This window comes from Psammomys obesus, unplaced genomic scaffold, assembly GCF_907164565.1.
Source record: "Psammomys obesus unplaced genomic scaffold, mPsaObe1.curated_primary_1811, whole genome shotgun sequence".
In the NCBI taxonomy this organism is placed as follows: domain Eukaryota; kingdom Metazoa; phylum Chordata; class Mammalia; order Rodentia; family Muridae; genus Psammomys; species Psammomys obesus.
The window spans coordinates 584903-603124 of NW_026585643.1; the positions used below are offsets into that span (position 1 = coordinate 584903).

The 18222-nt window shown below is 47.6% G+C and overlaps 1 protein-coding gene across 11 annotated transcripts in view; it reads right to left on the reverse strand.

The window, feature by feature from the left end:
- Window positions 1-630: 630 nt before the first annotated feature.
- The window catches only part of Slc7a7 (solute carrier family 7 member 7), a 52228-nt gene continuing 34636 nt past the window's right edge, over window positions 631-18222 (reverse strand). For 10 of the 11 annotated variants that reach the window (XM_055615555.1, XM_055615547.1, XM_055615588.1 and 7 more), the window contains 8 exons: window positions 11551-11676; window positions 9685-9829; window positions 4126-4249; window positions 3789-3892; window positions 3420-3516; window positions 2378-2527; window positions 1239-1422; window positions 631-1079 (listed from right to left, as the gene is read on the reverse strand). In XM_055615555.1, coding sequence (XP_055471530.1) covers window positions 976-1079; window positions 1239-1422; window positions 2378-2527; window positions 3420-3516; window positions 3789-3892; window positions 4126-4249; window positions 9685-9829; window positions 11551-11676 — 1034 coding nt within the window. In that variant the 3' untranslated portion in view covers window positions 631-975. Of the gene's footprint in view, window positions 1080-1238; window positions 1423-2377; window positions 2528-3419; window positions 3517-3788; window positions 3893-4125; window positions 4250-9684; window positions 9830-11550; window positions 11677-18222 lie in introns of those variants that run through there. The other variant, XM_055615623.1, reaches the window with a different exon arrangement.

Sequence of the window (18222 nt, forward strand, 5' to 3'; positions counted from 1 at the left end):
ACACTGGCCATCTGCATTTGCATTTGCACTGTAGAGGTACAGTGGCAAGACTGTATGGCAGTCTCTGTGCTGGGGATTGACCCTGTGTCACCAGCCCTGAGCATGTTTCTTGACCTCCATGATTACCTGTAGAGTTTCTCTAAGAAGCAGGTGTGCTGAAATTCTTAGTGGTAACTTAGAAGAATGAAGGGAAGCTGGGGAATGGCTCAGCAGCTCAGAGTTCAAACCCCAGTACCCATGTGAAAAGCCAAGCATGGCCCCGTTGTAATGCCTGTGACCCCAGTGCTGTGGGGTGTGGGGACAGGAGGATCATTGGAGCTGGCTGGCTATCAGCCTCGCTCCAGGTCAGTGAGAAAGCCTGTCTCAAGGAAGTAAGATGGAAGATGGCAGGGCCCAGTGCCCTTCTCCAGCCTCTGCACATACATACATTTAAAAAGGTGACGCCTTTATGTGCTAGCTTTTTACGTTTATGACATTTGGTACAACAGTTTAGGTTTGTCTGTAGAAATTGGTTTTACCACCTTTTCGCAGCTGGCTTCCGAGGGAGAAATTGAATCATTTCGTTTCCATGTCTGTTTTTGAACTGCATAAATATCCCAGAGTCACTAGGTAGAATAAAGCCACTTAGACTTTAGGAACATAACCTTTTTATTGTTCCACATCTGTGACAGTTTTGTGTCCCTCTGAAGGAGACAGGTTTGGAGCATTGTTGGCCCTTGTAAAGGAAAAGTGGAGTGGGTAGACACCCAGGTACTGCCAGAACCAAGCCCCAGAAGTGGCCTGCCTCCTGCCACAGTCTGCATTATCCCTTTATGAAATCTGAAACAACTTGTAGCAAAACAAATAAATTATTTTTCATCCCTCAAAAGCAAGTTCAGAGCTGAAGCTGCCAGACTGGGCTCCTGGATGGTGCCCCCATAGGTTCTTCCGGCCAATGGGAGAGAAACACCTCCTGTTTTGTTCACATCTCAGACTCTATTTAGACTTGGAATTGTGTTGTTTCGGCATCTCTCCATCTTCCAAATCTAGTTCTGCAGCAACTGACATACAGAGGATCTGGAGGTACCGTGTGGTGGAGGCTGCAACGAGAAACCTGAGTTACAACGGAGCTAGTTCAGTGATACGAAAGGGGACTGCGGCCGAAAGGAGTGATTCAGGTAAGCCTTGTGCTTAATAGGATAGCAGAAAAAAGGGCGGTGTTCAGGTAGCTGAGCCAACGTGAAAGATCCAAAGCTTACCTACAAATTTTCGAAGGCAACGAGGTCGTTTGTGCTTTGGCACTCTGATGATGAAGAAGTAGAAGGGTAACCCTGAGAGCGCTATGCCAATGCCGATGAGGGAGTTGACAGTATCACTGTAAAGCGGAACACCCACCAGGAAGATGGTACAGAGGCAGAAGACAATGGGGAAGAAAATGCTGAGCTAAGGGTACAGAGGAAACAACTGCAAGTTAGCTCAGCACGTTCTGTGTGGTAGTTGCTATTTGTTTTGAGGTGGTCTCACATTGTAGCCCACGCTAGCCTCACACTCAGCCCTGCCGCAGCTGGGACTGTAGGCATTGGTCCCTGCACCCAGCTAGCTCAGAACAGCTAACAACCCAAGTAATCCTAACCCCATAAAGATAAAAACACTGAAGGGGTAGAGATGGAACACATTGGTATTGTACTAAGCCTTATTTCTACTGTCTGCATGCAGCTGCCACCAAGTTCTAACATTTTGTTTTTACTGGGTTTGGTTTGCTTTTTTTTTTTTTTTTTTTTTTGGCGTAGGGGGTTGCTTATTTTAGGGCAGGGGTTGAGTTAGTGCTGAAGATCTAACCCAAGGCCTTTTGTAAACTAGATAAGTGCTCTACCACTGAGCTGTGTCCCCAGTCCTAACGGGATCTCATGTAGCCCAGCCTGGCCTTGAACTCCTAGTCTTCAGGCCTTCACTTCCCAAGGGTTGGAGCAACGGACATGTGCTATCATGCCTGGCTTTCCAGCCCTGTGTTTTTTGTTGTTTCAGCATGGTATTGGGGGGGGGGGGGTTGTTTTTCAATATATGTTTTTCAATATATGTTTTGCTGCATGTATGTCTCTGGTACCACATATGTGCCTGGTACCAGAGGAGCCAGAAGGGGTATTGGATCCCTTGGAACTGGGGTTAGACAGTCGTGAGCCACAGTGTGGGTACACAGAATCAAACCCAGATTCTTCGTTAAAAACATCAAGTACTTTTGACCATTGAGCCGTCTCTCCAGCCCAACCCGTGGCTTAGTGATTGCAGATATGTGCTACTGTGCCTGGCCTAAGGAAAAGGGTAAACTCTTGTAAGGTCCCTTTGGCAGCAGCGTAAGCTGTACCAAATGCAGCAAAGATGGGATGCAGGAATGAATTACCTTGAGAGGGCGAGGCCGGTCGGGTTCCTTCCATCGTAGATAAAGTTGACCCACAATAGAAAGCCCCACAAAGAACCAGTAGCTGAAGCTATAGTAGTTAATGAGCTGGAAGATGTCCTCCACACACAGGTAGACCAGTGCCAAGATGCCCTGTTGGTGCAAGTCCAAAGTCAGCTCCTCTCTGCCCTGTCTATTCCAGGTGCTTTCCACCCGTCTCAGTCCCTCAAAGCCCATCCCAGGTCACAGCAGCGCAGCCTCCATGTCTGCCTTCTGCTCACACCCCTGAAGCACTCTTCGCTGGGTGCTTCTTCCCTTCTCTGTTTGTTAAAAGACCTTTGCTTCTAGCCAGGCAGTGGTGGCGCACTCCTTTAATCCCAGCACTCAGGAGGCAGGGACAGGGGAAATCTCTGGGAGTTTGAGGCCAGACAGGTCTACAGAGTGAGCTCCAAGGTAGCCAGGGTTACACAGAGAAACCCTGTCTCAAAAAAAAAAAAAAAAGGAGACTTGCATTTTTTTGCAGTCTTCAAGCCTTTGCCAAGTTAACTCTGACACTTTAAAGCCCCAGAAGTCCTGGATGAAACCCTGTATTGTCTCCAGCTAACATTTCTACTTCTCCTGTGACAGCTCCACGAAGCTTTAGCCCAGGACTTTGTGACACTGTCTCCCTTACCTCAATAAAGCCCATCTCTACAACCCTAACCATCATAGTCCACCTTAAAATGCCCTCCTCCAACAAAGCTTTCCTTCGCCAACTTCTGCCCCATGGGAGTGATCATGTCCTCTCTTAAAGAGCACACCACACACTATCATGGCGATTAGTCATTACAGTGTAGTCTACGCGCCTTACTCCTTGTCCTGGACCACAGGTGGTCTTCTCGCAGAAATTTGACACTTAGGAGCTCCAGCCACAGATAGCACAGGGCATCAATAGATTTTAGGTCAGAAACCCCTTCATGGCTTTCAGGAACCTAGAATAGCCATATCTAGTACTGCTAAGTCTCCCCCACACTCTGGCTTTCAGTCTCATCCCTGGATCACTCACATTGAAGAGCAGAGAAGGCACTGGCGTGAAACGTTCAACATGAATCATACAGATGGCATCAGGAAGGTGGCCTTCTCTTGAGCCCACAAATAAAAGCCTGTTGAGATAAAACAAGAGAGGCTGACAAAAATCTGGGGCACATAGGGCAGCCTGGGTCACCTGTCATATCCTCCCTTTCTGCTTTTCCTTCAAAAGGTCTGACTAACAGAAGCAAGTTCAGTGGCGCTTAGAACTGTGGCGGCTAGTGGGAACAAGAAGAAAAGGGATTGGGGAACGCTGGCTACAGAAACCCTAGTCCTAAAGTTTGTTTCTGCCAAAGTTTTTCATGATACCCACCCCTGTCAGAAAAAAAAAAAAAAATAGTCCTACCGAGAAGCAGCCACAATGGAAGCATTGAGGCCACCAAAGCAGGATAATGCAACTGCTAGTGGAATTGTCCAGTTGAATACTCCAAAAATCCGGTCTGCGAAGGTCTAAGGAAAAGGAACAGATGTCATTAGCAGATCTAAAAGGGATGAAAAACATGCACAGGCACATGCCCAATGTCCTCAGGAATCTAGTCCCTTCTACAAGGTAACAGAACGTTCTAGCAGGCCTAGTCTCCTAACTGTGCTGTTACCACACGCTACTCCCTTCCCCGACTGAAATGAACTGGGATATGCCCAGGACCGCACAACACCCTCAGCCTGTAGTGAAGATCCTTTACCACAGCAACAGCTTCACTGGCCAAGATGTCCTTTATGTCTAGCACACTGTAGTAGGCCACATTGGTCAAGAGGTAGATGATGGTGACAATGGGCATGGAAATGCCAATGGAGAGGGGCAAGTTCCTACAGCCAAACGGGGGAAAAAAGGATATGTCAGTTCCACCATTTTCTCCCTCCCTCTTCGTCCTCAGACTCTGCCATACCATTATCTCTAGGAATGCAGACATCTGTGTTTCCCAGGTCCTTTGCCTTTGAGGTTGCCTGAGGTTACTGGCATAAGCTTTGAACTCTTAAAAACTAAAAAGTATTGGAAAAAGTATGCCAAAAAGGTGAAATTGCATGTAGTGGTACTTGCTTGTAATCCCAGCTGCTCTGGAGGCTGAGGTAGGAGGATCCCAAGTTCAAGAGCTCTATGGACAACTCTGTGACACTGTCTCAAATAAGATCAGGCTAGAGATGGCTCAGCGGTTAACAGCATTTTTTGCTCTTGCAGAAGACCTGGGTTCAATTGCTAGAACCCATATGATAGCTCACAATTGTCTGTAATTCCAGTTCTAGGAGATCTGAAACTCTCCTCTGGCCTCTGAGGGTACTAGGCATATACGAATGCAGAAAAAAAATTTTTTTTTTAATATTCTTAAACTAAGAAAGAAAGCAGGGTTGAGAGCAGAGCGTAGTGTAAAGTATTTGTCTAGCATGCCTGGGGTCCTAGGCTCAATCTCCAGGACCACTAAAAACAAAACCAGAGGGATTGACCAAGAACTGTTGGGTTCAAGCATACACAGGAAGCTGGGGGTGATTTGTTTGTACGACAGTGGTCAGCCAGGATTCTGTCCCTGGGCACTGCAAAGTGGGTCTTCAAGAGAAAAACAGAATACACTGGAAAGGCAAATTGTGGAATCTCACATCTTCAGTAGAAAGAACAGTGTGTGCATCCAAACAAGGAAATCATTTCAGAGAACCCCAGGCCTTACCTGGCAGCCATGAGGAAGGCACAAAGACCCCTAAGCTCTCTCAAGTGCCAAAAGATCACTAACAACACGAACACCCTTGACAATGAGACTGCCAGGGAAGAGCAAATATGGGATCTGTTTTTCTAGAGGTGGGAATTGAATCGAGGACAACTGAAGCAAGGGACACTTCTATTCTCAACCTGTGGGTCCCAACCTCTTTTGGTGCCGCACATCAGCTATCCTGCATATCAGATATTTACACTACAAGTCATAACGGTAGCAAAATTAGTTATGAATTAGTAATGAAAATAACTATGGGGGGGTCACCAAACCATGAGGAACTGCATCAAAGGGTCGCAACGTTAGGAAGGTTGAAAACCACTGCTCTAGAGCCTTGAGCGTGCTAACAAATGCCCTACAGTGAGCTGTGCCCCGAGCCCTCTTTTTATGTTGACAGTCAAGGCCTCAGTAAATTGCTCAGAGGCCTTGAACTCTGTCCACCTGGCTTTGAACTTGTGATGCTCCTGCCTCAGCCTCCAGAAGCTGGGTTACAAGCCTGGTGAACATGAGGCAGTGTTGCAAATAATCCAGGGTCATTCAGCTGCTCGCCAGCAGGTGGAAGCACCACCACCCACCCTCCACTGGCTTCCAGTGGCCCTGCTCCTTGCAGTACCAGCAAGCCGTGCACCAGGAAGGCTTTTTTGTGTTTCAAAGCCAAAAGTGAATTGGTATGAGAACTGATACAATTCCGGGAAACTTTTTCTGGCAAATTTCAGTTTCTAGGATCATAAGATTTTATAGGCAGGAAAGGCCATAGAAATCCTATAGTTCAACCCCCTTAATTTTATATCAAAAAAGCAGGCAAGGGCTAGGGAAATGGCTGTTGATGAAGGTACTTACCTTGCAAGGAGGGCTTGGGTTTGATCTCAGAGCCCACATGCAAATGCTGGGTGGGCCGTGGAGGATGCTGTGCACTGTAACCCCAGAATTAAAGTGGGGGGGAGGACCCCCGGGGTTCTACGGCCAGCCAGCCCAGCCTAATTAGCAAGCTCCGTGCCAGGGAAGGAACCAGTCTCCAAAACAAACAAAACAAGGTCGGAGGCTGGAGAGCAGTTCAGCTGTTAAGAACACATGTTCTACCCCTGCACAGATGTAGCCCATGGCAGTTCAGTGTCCAAGTGGGTTCCATAGTAATGCGAAGCAGGACTGCCTCTGACATGAACTGATCGGCCTCCTCTTTGATCACCTCCCCCTGAGGGGGGAGCAGCCTTACCAGGCCACAGAAGATGACAATGCAGCTACTCCTAATGAGACCTAACAGACTAGGATCAGAAGGAAGGAGAGGAGGACCTCCCCGTCAGTGGACTTGGGGAGGGGCATGTGCGAAGAAGGGGAAGGGAAGGTGGAATTGGGAGGGGAGGAGGGAAGGGCTTATGGAGGGGGATACAAAGTGAATAAAGTGTAATTAATAAAAAAAAATCTGTTAAAAAAAAAAAAAGAACCCCTGCCTAGAACTCATTGGCACAGGAGACAACTTCCTGAACAGAACACCAACAGCACAGGCTCTAAGAGCAACAATCAATAAATGGGACCTCATGAAACTGAAAAGCTTCTGTAAAGCAAAGGACACCGTCATCAAAACAAAACGACTGCCTACAGATTGGGAAAGAATCTTCACTAACCCTTTACCTGACAGAGGACTCATATCCAGTATATATAAAGAACTAAAGAAGCTGAAAAGCAGCAAACCAAGTAATCCAATTAAAAAAAATGGGGAATAGAGCTAAACAGAGAATTCTCAACGGAGGAATATCGAATGGCAGAGAAACACTTAAAGAAATGCTCAACCTCATTAGCCATCAGGGAAATGCAAATCAAAACGACCCTGAGATATCACCTTACACCCATCAGAATGGCCAAGATGAAAAACTCAAGTGACAACACATGCTGGAGAGGTTATGGAGAAAGGGGAACCCTCCTCCTCTGCTGGTGGGAATGTAAACTGGTACAACCACTCTGGAAATCTATCTGGCGCTTTCTAAGACAATTAAGAATAGTGCTTCCTCAAGACCCAGCTATACCACTGCTAGGTATTTACCCAAAGTTTGCTCAAGTACACAAAAGCGATACTTGCTCAACCATGTTTATAGCAGCTTTATTTGTAATAGCCAGAACCTGGAAACAACCCAGATGTCCATCAACGGAGGAATGGGTACAGAAATTGTGGTATTTTTACACAATGGAATACTACTCAGCAATCAAAAAAGAGGAAATCATGAAATTTGCAGGCAAATGGTGGGATCTAGAAAAGATCATTCTGAGTGAAATATCCCAGAAGGAGAAAGACAAACACGGTATATACTCATTTATATAGACCTATAAGATATGATAAACATAATGAAATCTATACACCTAAAAAAGATAATCAAGAGAGTGGACATGGGGTAAGATGATCAATCCTCGTTTAGAAAGACAGATGGGATGTGCATTGAATGTATGACACGAGTCTACTGAGCGCATCTGAAAGACTCTAACTAGCAGTGTTGTCAAAGCAAAGACTCATGATCAAACCTTCGGCAGAGTACAGGGAATCATAAGAAAGAAGGGGAGTTAATCTGATGGGGAAAGGATAGGAGCTCCACAAGGACCAAATATATCTGGGCACGGGGTCTTTTCTGAGACTGACATTCAACCAAGGACCATGTATGGATATAACCTAGAACCTCCGCTCAGATGTAGCCTGTGGTAGCTCAGTAGCCAATTGGTTTCCCAAAGTGCGGGGAACAGGGACTATTTCTGACAGGAACTCAATGACTGGCTCTTTGGCCTCCCCACCCCCCAAGGGAGGAGCAGTCGTGTTAGGCCACAGAGGAGAGCTTTGCAGCCAGTCCTGAAGATACCTGATAAAACAGGATCAGATGAATGGGGAGGAGGTCCCCCATATCAGTGGACTTGGAAAGGGGCAGGGTGGAGATGAGGGAGGGAGGGAGGGTGGGGTTGGGAGGGAAGGAGAGAGCAGGATACAGCTGGGATACAGAGTTAATAAAATGTAACTGATAAGAAAAAAATAAAATTAAAAAAAAAAAAGAACCCCTGTTCCGTCAGAGGACCCAGGTTCTGCTCCTACTGTGCATATTAGTGCTCGCAGCTGTCTATAACTTCAGTTCCAGAAGAGCCCACCCTTTTCCTGACCTCTGCAGGCTAATGTGCACTAACGAATTCCTACGCACTCAGGCACACACTTGTACATATAAGACAAGGTTTCTCTGTGTAGCCCTGGCTGTCCTGGACTTACTTTGTAGACCAGACTGGCTTTGAACTCAAAGAGATCGACCTCCTCTGCCTCCCTTAGTGCTGGGATTGAGCCATGCACCACTGGGCCCAACTATAAATACATTTTTTTAAGTAGACAATACCTGAAGAATAATACCAAAGTCATTTCCATAAGCATGTGCACACACAGGAGACACGGGGGGGGGGGGGGGGGGGGGGGGGGGGGGGGGGGGGAACCAGGCAAGCTGGGCATTGTCAGGAAGGTTTCAAATTTGAGGCCAATGTGGACTACATACACAGTGAGATGCTGTCACAGAAAGGAGAAAAAGTCATCTGAGTAAAGATTAAAAAGGAAGGGCTGGGGCTGGAGAGATGGCTCAGAGGTTAAGAGCACTGGCTGCTCTTCCAGAGGTCCTGAGTTCAATTCCCAGCAACCACATGGTGGCTCACAACCATCTATAGTGAGATCTGGTGCCCTCTTCTGGTGTGGAGGCAGAATGCTGTATAAATAATAAATAATAAATAATAGCACATGCCTTTAATCCTAGTGCTTGAGAGGCAAAGGGAACTGTATGATTTTGAGATCTACATAGTGAGTTCCAGACCAGTCAGGGCTACACTGTCAGAGTTTGTCTCAAAACAAAACATAGGAAGAACATGGGAAAGCAAGTACATGCAGAAAGAAAGAGAGAGAGAGAAAGGAAGAATGAAAGAAAATGGGAATCTGCCGAGGAAAGACCTCTCCAGGTTTCCCATCCAATGTTCCGCATTCTGCATGACTTCAGGGCTCCACCGATGGGGTGACCCCGTGAATGGCTGGAGCAATGCCATGCTGTCGATATGAATTAGGCCAGAGAGAAAGGGCGCAGCAGGGAAACAGAAGAAGGAAGCCTATGACCTAAAGTTATCTCTGTAGGCATAAGGGTGAGTGAAGGTCTTAAGACAGAAAAGGCTTTATGAGATTATCACACAACACTGCATGGATTAGTTTACAGATCCGAAGGCTAAAGCAGTCCTGTTGCTTCAGCCTCCTGAGTGGCTGGCAAGGACTGTGGGTGTCTAAAAGCATACATAAGCCCAAGTATGTCCTGCTTTACTGACTGTAGACATGAGTAGATGTGCAAACTTTTCTGAAAGGATTTACAAAGCATATGCAAGAAAGTGCACATCTTAGCACCGTTGCTGAAATCATGGGCAAGTGTGTAGGTGTTAGAGCTGTTAAAATCACCCTGGTGGAACGCATCCAGAGTTGGGAAGGCATGAGGCCTGGCTTGGAGAAGCCCTGTAAATGGTGGCTACCACTGGTGCAGAGAGTGGTGGCGAAGTACCTACCTCTCTGGATTCTTGATCTCTTCGGTGACATAGTTAAGGGTGTCCCAGCCCGAGTAGGAGAACAGAGCTGAGTATAGTGCCAGGGCAATGTCACCCATTGCAGATGAGGAACCCTCAAAGGAGCTCTCAAAGTTAGTTGTGGCTCCTGGAAAGTGAGAACAATGGAAGACAAGATTTAATGGCCCATCCTACTTCAGCTGATCCTGTAAAGGAGAAAACGCATACAACAGCAGGTAAATGGCTACACGGCCACGGAGGGGCCAGGGACAGAAGAGAGGGCTGCGGTGCAGAGAATCATAGATGTGGTCTTGACAGGAAGAACTCAAGTGACTCTAAGATAAGAAACTACCCAGAACCAAACGGCCAAAAATTGAGGTGGTGTTCTGCTCTACACTCCATGCTGCCTGAGTCCTATCTGCCCCAGACCAGCAGGGCTTCAACGGTGTTCCTAAGGGAGGAGAGTGGAAGGAATTGGGGGGGAGGACAAGAAGCGCAAGGAAGGGAGCCAAGTCTGTTTGTCTGATCAAGGCTTCCGTTTATCAGAAATTTTTACCCAACTTATATAGGGAGAAGGCAGGAAAGGGGGAAGGTAATTAGCTGCTGCAGGAGACAGGAAGAGTGCTTTCATGTGTTAAATAGGGTGCCTGCAAGATAACTTAGGGATGTTTTCTCATGAATGCTCTAACAAATGGATGTCCTCACAGTCTCTCACCCATGAGTTAGGGTCCTAGATAACTTTCACTAAATAGCTTTAGGTCTCCACTAAATGACCTTTGCTCATTATTTGGCTTTGGCCTAGTAAACACCTTTTGTCTCCACTAGATAGCTTTGACTCACTAATTGATTTAGGCTTCAGTAGATAGCTTAGTCTTCACTAGATAGCTTTGGCTTTGGCTTCCGTAGATAGCTTTGGCTCCACTAGATAACTTTGACTTTGGCTTCAGTAGATAGCTTTGGCTCCTGGCACCTATCTACCTCCTAACACTAGCCAGGGCTAATTCAGGAGAAAGGGGTTCAGAATGCCCAGGCCGACAGAGGAGTTGGTGGGAAAGCTTCATACCTGGAAACCAGGTAGGAGTGAGGACAAGGAGTGCATTTCTGACTGCTCACCTCCAAGGGCAGAAATGGAAGAGTAATGGTACTAGGCCTAGCAAGCTGTAAAAGCCAATCCCCAGAGCGTAGCTGTCAGCCCACTTGCCAAGGCCAATTCCTAGGGGAGGCAGCATAGCAGAAGTTGAAGAATGGGCTTTGAAGTCAGTCCGTGGGGCACAAGTTTCAGCCCTTCTATTGACCACTAGGAACTTGAGCCAGATAGTCAACCTGAGTAATCAATTTGTAGGCTTTGTTTTTGCTTTAAAATAGGGTCTTAGTGTGTAGCCCTGGCTGGCCTGGAACTTGCTATGTAAACTAGGCTGGCCTCAAACTCAGAGATTCACCTGACTCTACCTCTGAGCTCTGGGATAAAGCATAAACCAGCATACCCAGCTTTGGGGTTTTGTTGTTTTGTTTTGAGACAAGGTCTTCTGTGTTTCAGGCTGGCCTCAAACTCTCTGTGTAGCTGAGGACAACCTTTAACTTCTGATGTTCTTGCCACCAACTACCTCACAAGTGCTGGGATTATAGGCATGCACCATTCTGCCTGTTTTAAGACAGATGAGTCCATGGCCTGTTTCCTCAGTTATATAAAAGCTATAATAATAGTGCCTACCAAATACGGTAGTTGGAGATTTAAATAAGGTCAGTCGGAGGCTCCTAGTGAAGGTATAGCTCTGAGATGTGCTGCTTGAACTCTGGGTTTGAGCCCCAACACTCCAAAGAAAAAGAAAAAAAAGTTTAATAAAATTCAGCTGCTATTTTTTTTCTTACCCTGGCCCAGTGTAACAACGCCTGCAATGATGACGGCGATCAGCGCCAGCACTTTAGCATAGGTGAAAATATCCTGGACCATGGTCCCCCACTTGACATAGGCACAGTTGATGAAGGTTAAGAGACCTGAAAGAAAAACAATACTGCTCATGACCTACCCTTCCCACAAGGAGGACCTTAGACTCCAAAGCAGCTTTCCCAGCAGCAGTTATCAAGGTGAACCCACCAGGCAGAGTCAGCTTTGTGTCTGGGCTGAGCCTGTTTGCTCCCAACTATCCTCAGCTTCACTCCTGCAAGGCATTTGCTGAACGCCTGTGTCTACCCTTCCATGCTCCCAAACCCTACTACCTTAAACTGGAGTCACAGAACAAGGTGGCAGAACTTCTGGTGACAGGCCTGGGAGGCCCCCGGCGGTTATGCCGATTAGTACCGGTCCTTTGCCCTTTAAAATCGTTCTCTCCTTCCTATGCCCCTGCTCCCCACCCCCAGCACACACAGGTCCAGAACTCAACATCCTGGCTCTATGCTGTTATTAACCACAACAAGTCCTGCTGTCATTTATTCAGTGTCTAGGGCAGCAGGTCAGTGTGTGTGTCCAAAGATTAGAATAGAGACCAAACTTCCTGCCCCCCCCCAGCCCACCGGCCCCACTATTTGTTTTATGCTTTATGAAATTCTTGCTAAAACAAGAAAGAGGGCAGGGCACTTTTCCTGCCTGAATAATGCAACAGTGTGAGCCATAAACATTCAAGTCCCTCCACCCTGGGCTAGAGGCAATCAATCCCTCTACCAGGATGAACTCAGGGAAAGTTCACAGACCATCCTCAGAATGAGCGTTGATAGCAGGGTATGACAGCATCTTGCAAAGCATTATGGTATGTGAGACTACACATTCTTCTAAAAAGAATCCCTATCTTTCATCAACATCTCAGAGTAGTAGCTGGGGGTATAGTTCAGTGGTAGGTGGTGGGTTCAAATGCATGAAGCCATAGGTTCAAATCCTTTCAAATAATGATAGTCTTGCCAGGTGGTAGTGGCCCACACCTGTAACCCCAACACTCGAAAGACAGAGGCAGGTGGATCTCCGTGAGTTCAAGGCCAGCCTGTTTTATAGAGTGAATCCAGGACAGCCAAGGCTACACACAGAGAAACCCTGTCTGGAAAAACCTAATCATCATCATCATCATCACAATGCATTACTTTGGAAGAAATTCAAGAAGGGAAGCCTCATCCGCTGTGTGGCTGACTGATAGCTCAGGGATTCTGGATTCGGAGGGAAGAAAGTCAGAGAAAACAACTCCGAGACTCTTCACACAGCCTCCTCTGAGAGCAGGCAGCATATTCACCACCCGACCCGTGCCCACGCCACAGGGAAGCAATCAATGCACAGCTTCTTCTAGCCCAGCAACCGCAGCCCCCCACGGAGTACCTGACTGTCAAGCCTCCCCACAAAGGCTCTCAGAGCAAAGCTAGCCTTGCCCAAGGGCAGCGGCTCAGGCTTTCAAGCACTCAGAAGACTAAGACAGGGGGATTGCCTAATGTTAGGTCCAAAGGAGACTCCAGGTCCCCAAACTCCAAATGACAATCCAAATATCCAGAAACAGGCTCAGCCTGGACTGTAGGAAGATTTCTGGAGATTAGATAGAAGCCTGCGTTCCTCAGGAACTGGTGAAGTCTGTTCCCTCCACCAGCAGAAGTCTCACTGGCAGAAGACAGTAATGGCTACCTGTGGTGCCTATTAGCATACCAACGTGCATGCTGGCCTCCAGGTTTCCCTGGCATCACAAGTACCTGTTACACATTTCAAAGTCCATGCTAGCATCCTAGCTCTTCTCACTTTCTCCCCTACCCCAGCTCACAGGCCTCCCTCTCCCTGGCTGCTCATACTTATAAACCTGCTATTCTCACTATTCTCTCTCTCATCTACAATTAAAATAAAAATAAAAATAAAAACCTTCCCCATAACCAGGAGCAGTGGCACACACCTCTAATCCCAGCACTAGGGGAGACAGAGGTGGGCGGATTTCTGTGAGTTTGAGGCCAGCCTGGCCTACAAAGTTAGTCCAGGACAGCCAAGGCTACACAGAGAAATCCTGTCTCAGAGAAAAAAAAAAAAAAAAAAAACAAACAAAAAACACTCCCCCATAACCATCCCATGGAGCAGTCATGTTGTCAGTTTATACACCTACTAATTTTAACTGGAAGCCAACCTGGATTACATAGTGAATCGCAAGCCAGCCCGGGCTCCAGAGCTTTTTATCTGTCTCAGAAGGAAAGAAAGCAACGCTGTTACTCCCAGCTGTGTCCTGGCAGTGCCCTCAGGGTCGGCAGACCTCTTCTGGTTGTTAGGTCCTGGCCTCACTCTCACGCCAGCCCAGCTGGCCCAGAGGCCACTCCACTAAGAAGCACTTTTGTGTCTGTGTGTAGGCGAGGCCACAGATGGGAGCCAATGTCAGGCGTCTTCCTCCACTTCTCCACCTTATCTTTTATTACACTTATTCCCTTGTGAGTGTGCATTCCGCAGCGCACACGTGGAGGCCAGAGGACAGCTTGTGGGAGTCATTCTCACCTTCCACCACGGGGGAGGTGGAACGTGGGCTCGCTGGCAGGAGCTTTTACTGGCTCTCCACCCTGCTGTTTTGAGATAATCTCCCTGCACCTGGAGCGCACCGATTTCCCGAAAGCACTCAGCCACCTGCCTCTTGAAGCAAGAGCTGAGGATCCGAACTCATGGCTTCTTTGTTGAGCAGCTGCGGGCACTTTGCCCAGCTGCCCGGCTCCCTGGCCTGCTTTCTATTCATTGCCTCCTTTGTTTTCTGACTTCACTGAGGAGCCTTCTGGCTCTATTCAAATACAGGCCTTTGTGCCTAATAGACACGACAATAAACAACCAAACCTTATCACAAGGCTAAGCAAACGTGTACCCAGCGCTCCAGGCCACCCCAGCACTAAGTTAATAATTAAAGACACAAGTGTACTGTCTCCTCAATAATGCCACAAAATGAAGTGCCTTTATCTTGCTCTCCCACAAGCCTGCCAAATGCAGATCTTCCTCAGCCAGCCGGCCACCCCTTACCAGCCACTGGACTTCCACCCTCAGCTATTCAACTGCCACGAAGCCCGTCTCCCCATCCTGTAATCTCTACTCCTCACCTTTAGGCTCAGCTCTGACTTATACACTCACACCGTAAAGCAGGTTTGCATTAGAAACACTGCACACAGCCCCGCTGCTGCAGCCACATGCTCGGGGGGAGTGGGAGCCCTAGACTGGAGACCACCTGGCAGGAGTGAAGACATTTTACAGTGAAACTTCCATCTCCCCACTTCTGGCTAGCAGACTCTAAAGCAATGGTCCCTAAGAAACTGGAATTTCTCTAGGAGTCTCATGCTGGGAGAAGAAAAAGGCTGAAGGCTGGAGCCAACTGGAAAAAAACAAAACAAAACAACAACAACAAAAAAAAAACCCTTGTGACTCAAAGAGATTTCACACAATTCTGACATCTTCTCAGCTCGCTTTGCAAGAGCCACGAGAAACTAAGACAATGAGGGGCCGGGTGGGCGAGACCACTGGGACCCTGGGACTGCTTAGCGAGGCGCACCTCTCACTCTCACTCTTCCTAATGGTCGCTCTATTTAAACCTAAGCTGCATGTCAGGATACGCTGAACCTCTTTGCCAGTTTCTCTTCTCAGTGTAGCCATACTTAGTCATCTCCCTCTGCTTCTACTCTTGTTTTGTCTCTGTGCGTGGTCTACTATGCACGTGGTAGCTCAGCCCCGCTCTGTGGGGCGACCAGGACCCCGAGAATCTCTGCTGACGGAAGTTCGGTTAGGCTACAGGGAAACCACAGGTCACAACACGGAACCGGAATAGACATAAGGTAATCGTTCTGATTCACGGAGTCTGCAGCTCCGTGCAGCGGGGCCCTTGTCTCGGTTCTGCTCTTGGTCATGAGCACAGAAAAGCAGAGACAGCCAGCCCACCCCCTTTTCCTACTCCTGCCATGAGAAGGCAGAGCAGCGGTTCTCAACCTTCCTAATGCTGCGGCCCTTTAATATAGTTCCTTATGTTGTGGTGACGACAACCGTAAAATCATTTCGTTGTTACTTCACAACTGTAATTTTGCTATTGTTATGAATCATAATGTAAATATCTAATATGGAGAATATCTGATATGCAACCCCTGTGAAAGAGTCAGTTGACCACGCACACATGCGCGTGCGCACACACAAAGGCTGAGAATATTTTGATCCCTGTTGCTTCTCCACCCATTCTCTTCATCCCTCCTGTTACTGCTCAGGTTCCCCACTACTGTATTTGTTTTTCTAACCACGGAGAGGGAGGCTCGATTTGATGCAAAATCCTGTACCAAGAGACCTGAGCACTGAGAGACCTGCCTGAAGAGCTGGCTCCCCTCACAGCTCCCAGCTTCTTCCAGAACTCCTGGCCCTGGGAACAGGAAATGGATAAGGCAAGCCTGGCTGCTGACTAGGCTCTTTGTCCTCACCCCTGACAGATACAGCTGACTGGAGTCCCCAAAGCTCAGTCAAATGCATAGCTCTGGAGACAAGTCCCAACCCCCTGCTGCAGAGTCAGAGAAAGGCCAGCGTGGGATTAGAATACAGATGGGGCTGAAGTCAACCTCCAGGCAGAGATTCCCTACCACTTTGCCTCTGGGGGCAATTCAGTCCCCACCCAACGCTGAGCCAAGCCCATGACGGGATTGCCTAAAATGACCTTTAACCTAGACCCAGCTGCTCCTCCATTCCTGCTTTAACTCCAGGGGAAAGAGGCAGCTGCGCTAAAGATGTCAACTCCTGTAACCTAACAGGTCCTCCAAGGACAGGTCAAACCCAGCAGACACAAGGTCCCTGGGAAGGACGCTGGCTTTGCTGCTGGGGCCCAGAATCAGCTCTAGAACAAAATGGGAATTCCCGGCTCAGGTTGTTCTGAAAAGGAACAATGAGGGCTGAGCAGTTAAGAGCACTTGTGGCTCGTGGAGGAGCCATGTCTGCCGCCCATCACCCACACAGCATCTCACAACTACCCATGACTCCAGTTCTAGGGAACCACACACATTTTTCTGACCCCTGCAGGATCCTGCCATGCATACACTCAAGTACATATAGACAAAGTAATTTTTAATCCGAAAGTAACAATGCCTTTAGCCTCCTCTGATCAATGCCCGGGTTTTCTTCAAATGGTCTAAAGTCCCACCACTAAACTCTTAAATCCTTATCCTGTAGAGATTAATCCTGAACTCTTTACAAGTTAAATGTTAATGATGCCTGAGATAGTTTCCTAATCTCATGGGGATGACAACAGTGACAATTTCCACTGTGCTTGAATCCCATATGGCCCTCTCGGCATTCCCTCTACTTTTGCATTTTTCCGTGATATGCCTTTCTTAATTCATAGAGGTTCCATATCTAACAGAATAAAATCAGTAACAGCAAAGGATGCTCAAGGGACTCGTGTTACCGTTTCCATTTTGTAATCTTTACTAGGAAAGCAAACTGCTTCGTTTTCTAATCTGATACCGCGCACCACACACCACAAGGCCAGAACTTCTCTCTGGCCCTGCATCCATACTAGCCTGCTTGTCCGAATGTACGCTACAAGAGTGCAGGTGCCCGAGCAGGCCAGAGGCCTGAGTTACAGGCCTATGAGAGCCACTGCTTGTGGGTGCTATGAGTCAAACCCAGAGCCTCTGCAAGGGCAGTAAGGGCTCTGTAACTGCTGAGCCGTCTCTCCAGTCCTGGTTTGCATGCACTATTACAATAGCAGACCTTGTTGTGTGTGGCGATGTGGCACCTTAATCCCACCACTGGGGAGGTGGACACTGGTGAGCCTCTGATTTTTGAGGCCAGTCTGGTCTACAGGCCAGCCAAGGCTACAGAGAAAAACCCTTGTCTCTAAAAGAGAGAGGAGGAAGAGAGCTTTAGAAAAGTGTTTTAAATGGAACATAAGAGTCTAACAGGGCAGTAATGGCACATGCCTTTAATCACAGTGCTCAGGAAGCAGTGGCAGATCTGTGAGTTCAAGACCAGCCTGGTCTATAGAGCGAGTTCCAGGACAGCCAGGGCTATACAGAGAAATCAAAAAACAAAAAGTCCAACAGTGTGAAATAATACTTCTTTCTAAGGTAAAGATACAATTAAGAGGCTGACATTCTAAGAAATGGGCACATGTCTTAGGTAACAGAGGAAGGCCTCATTTAAAACACATGAGCTAGCCTACCCGCATGTAGGCCCACGGCTGGCGGTGCTCCATAGCACGGTTCATTGCATTAGTAAGAAAGTAAAAAAAAGGGAAGTGAGAATCTTCGGGCAGATCTCAGTGTCTTAGGGTACTGAAGTTTTCCTCTCAAATGTGACCTTGGCAGAGGGGATAGCCACACCTTATTAGAGCCCCCTAGAAATCAGCCTCTCTTTCAGACTGTACTGCCCAGTTCTAGCAAATCCAACGAAGCACGATCTTTCACAGTCAGACTCTAACAGAGTATCCCTCCAAGAAGAGGAAATAAAAAGTCAAAGCTGTTTCTCAGCCTTGCTTACGGTATTCGTAGATAGAAGTCATCGGCTTCTTTCTGGTCTATCTTTCTCCAAACACTTCTGAGCAGCTCCTCCACACCCCCAACCCTTCTTTCTGTATAGCACCAGATAAGCTGCAA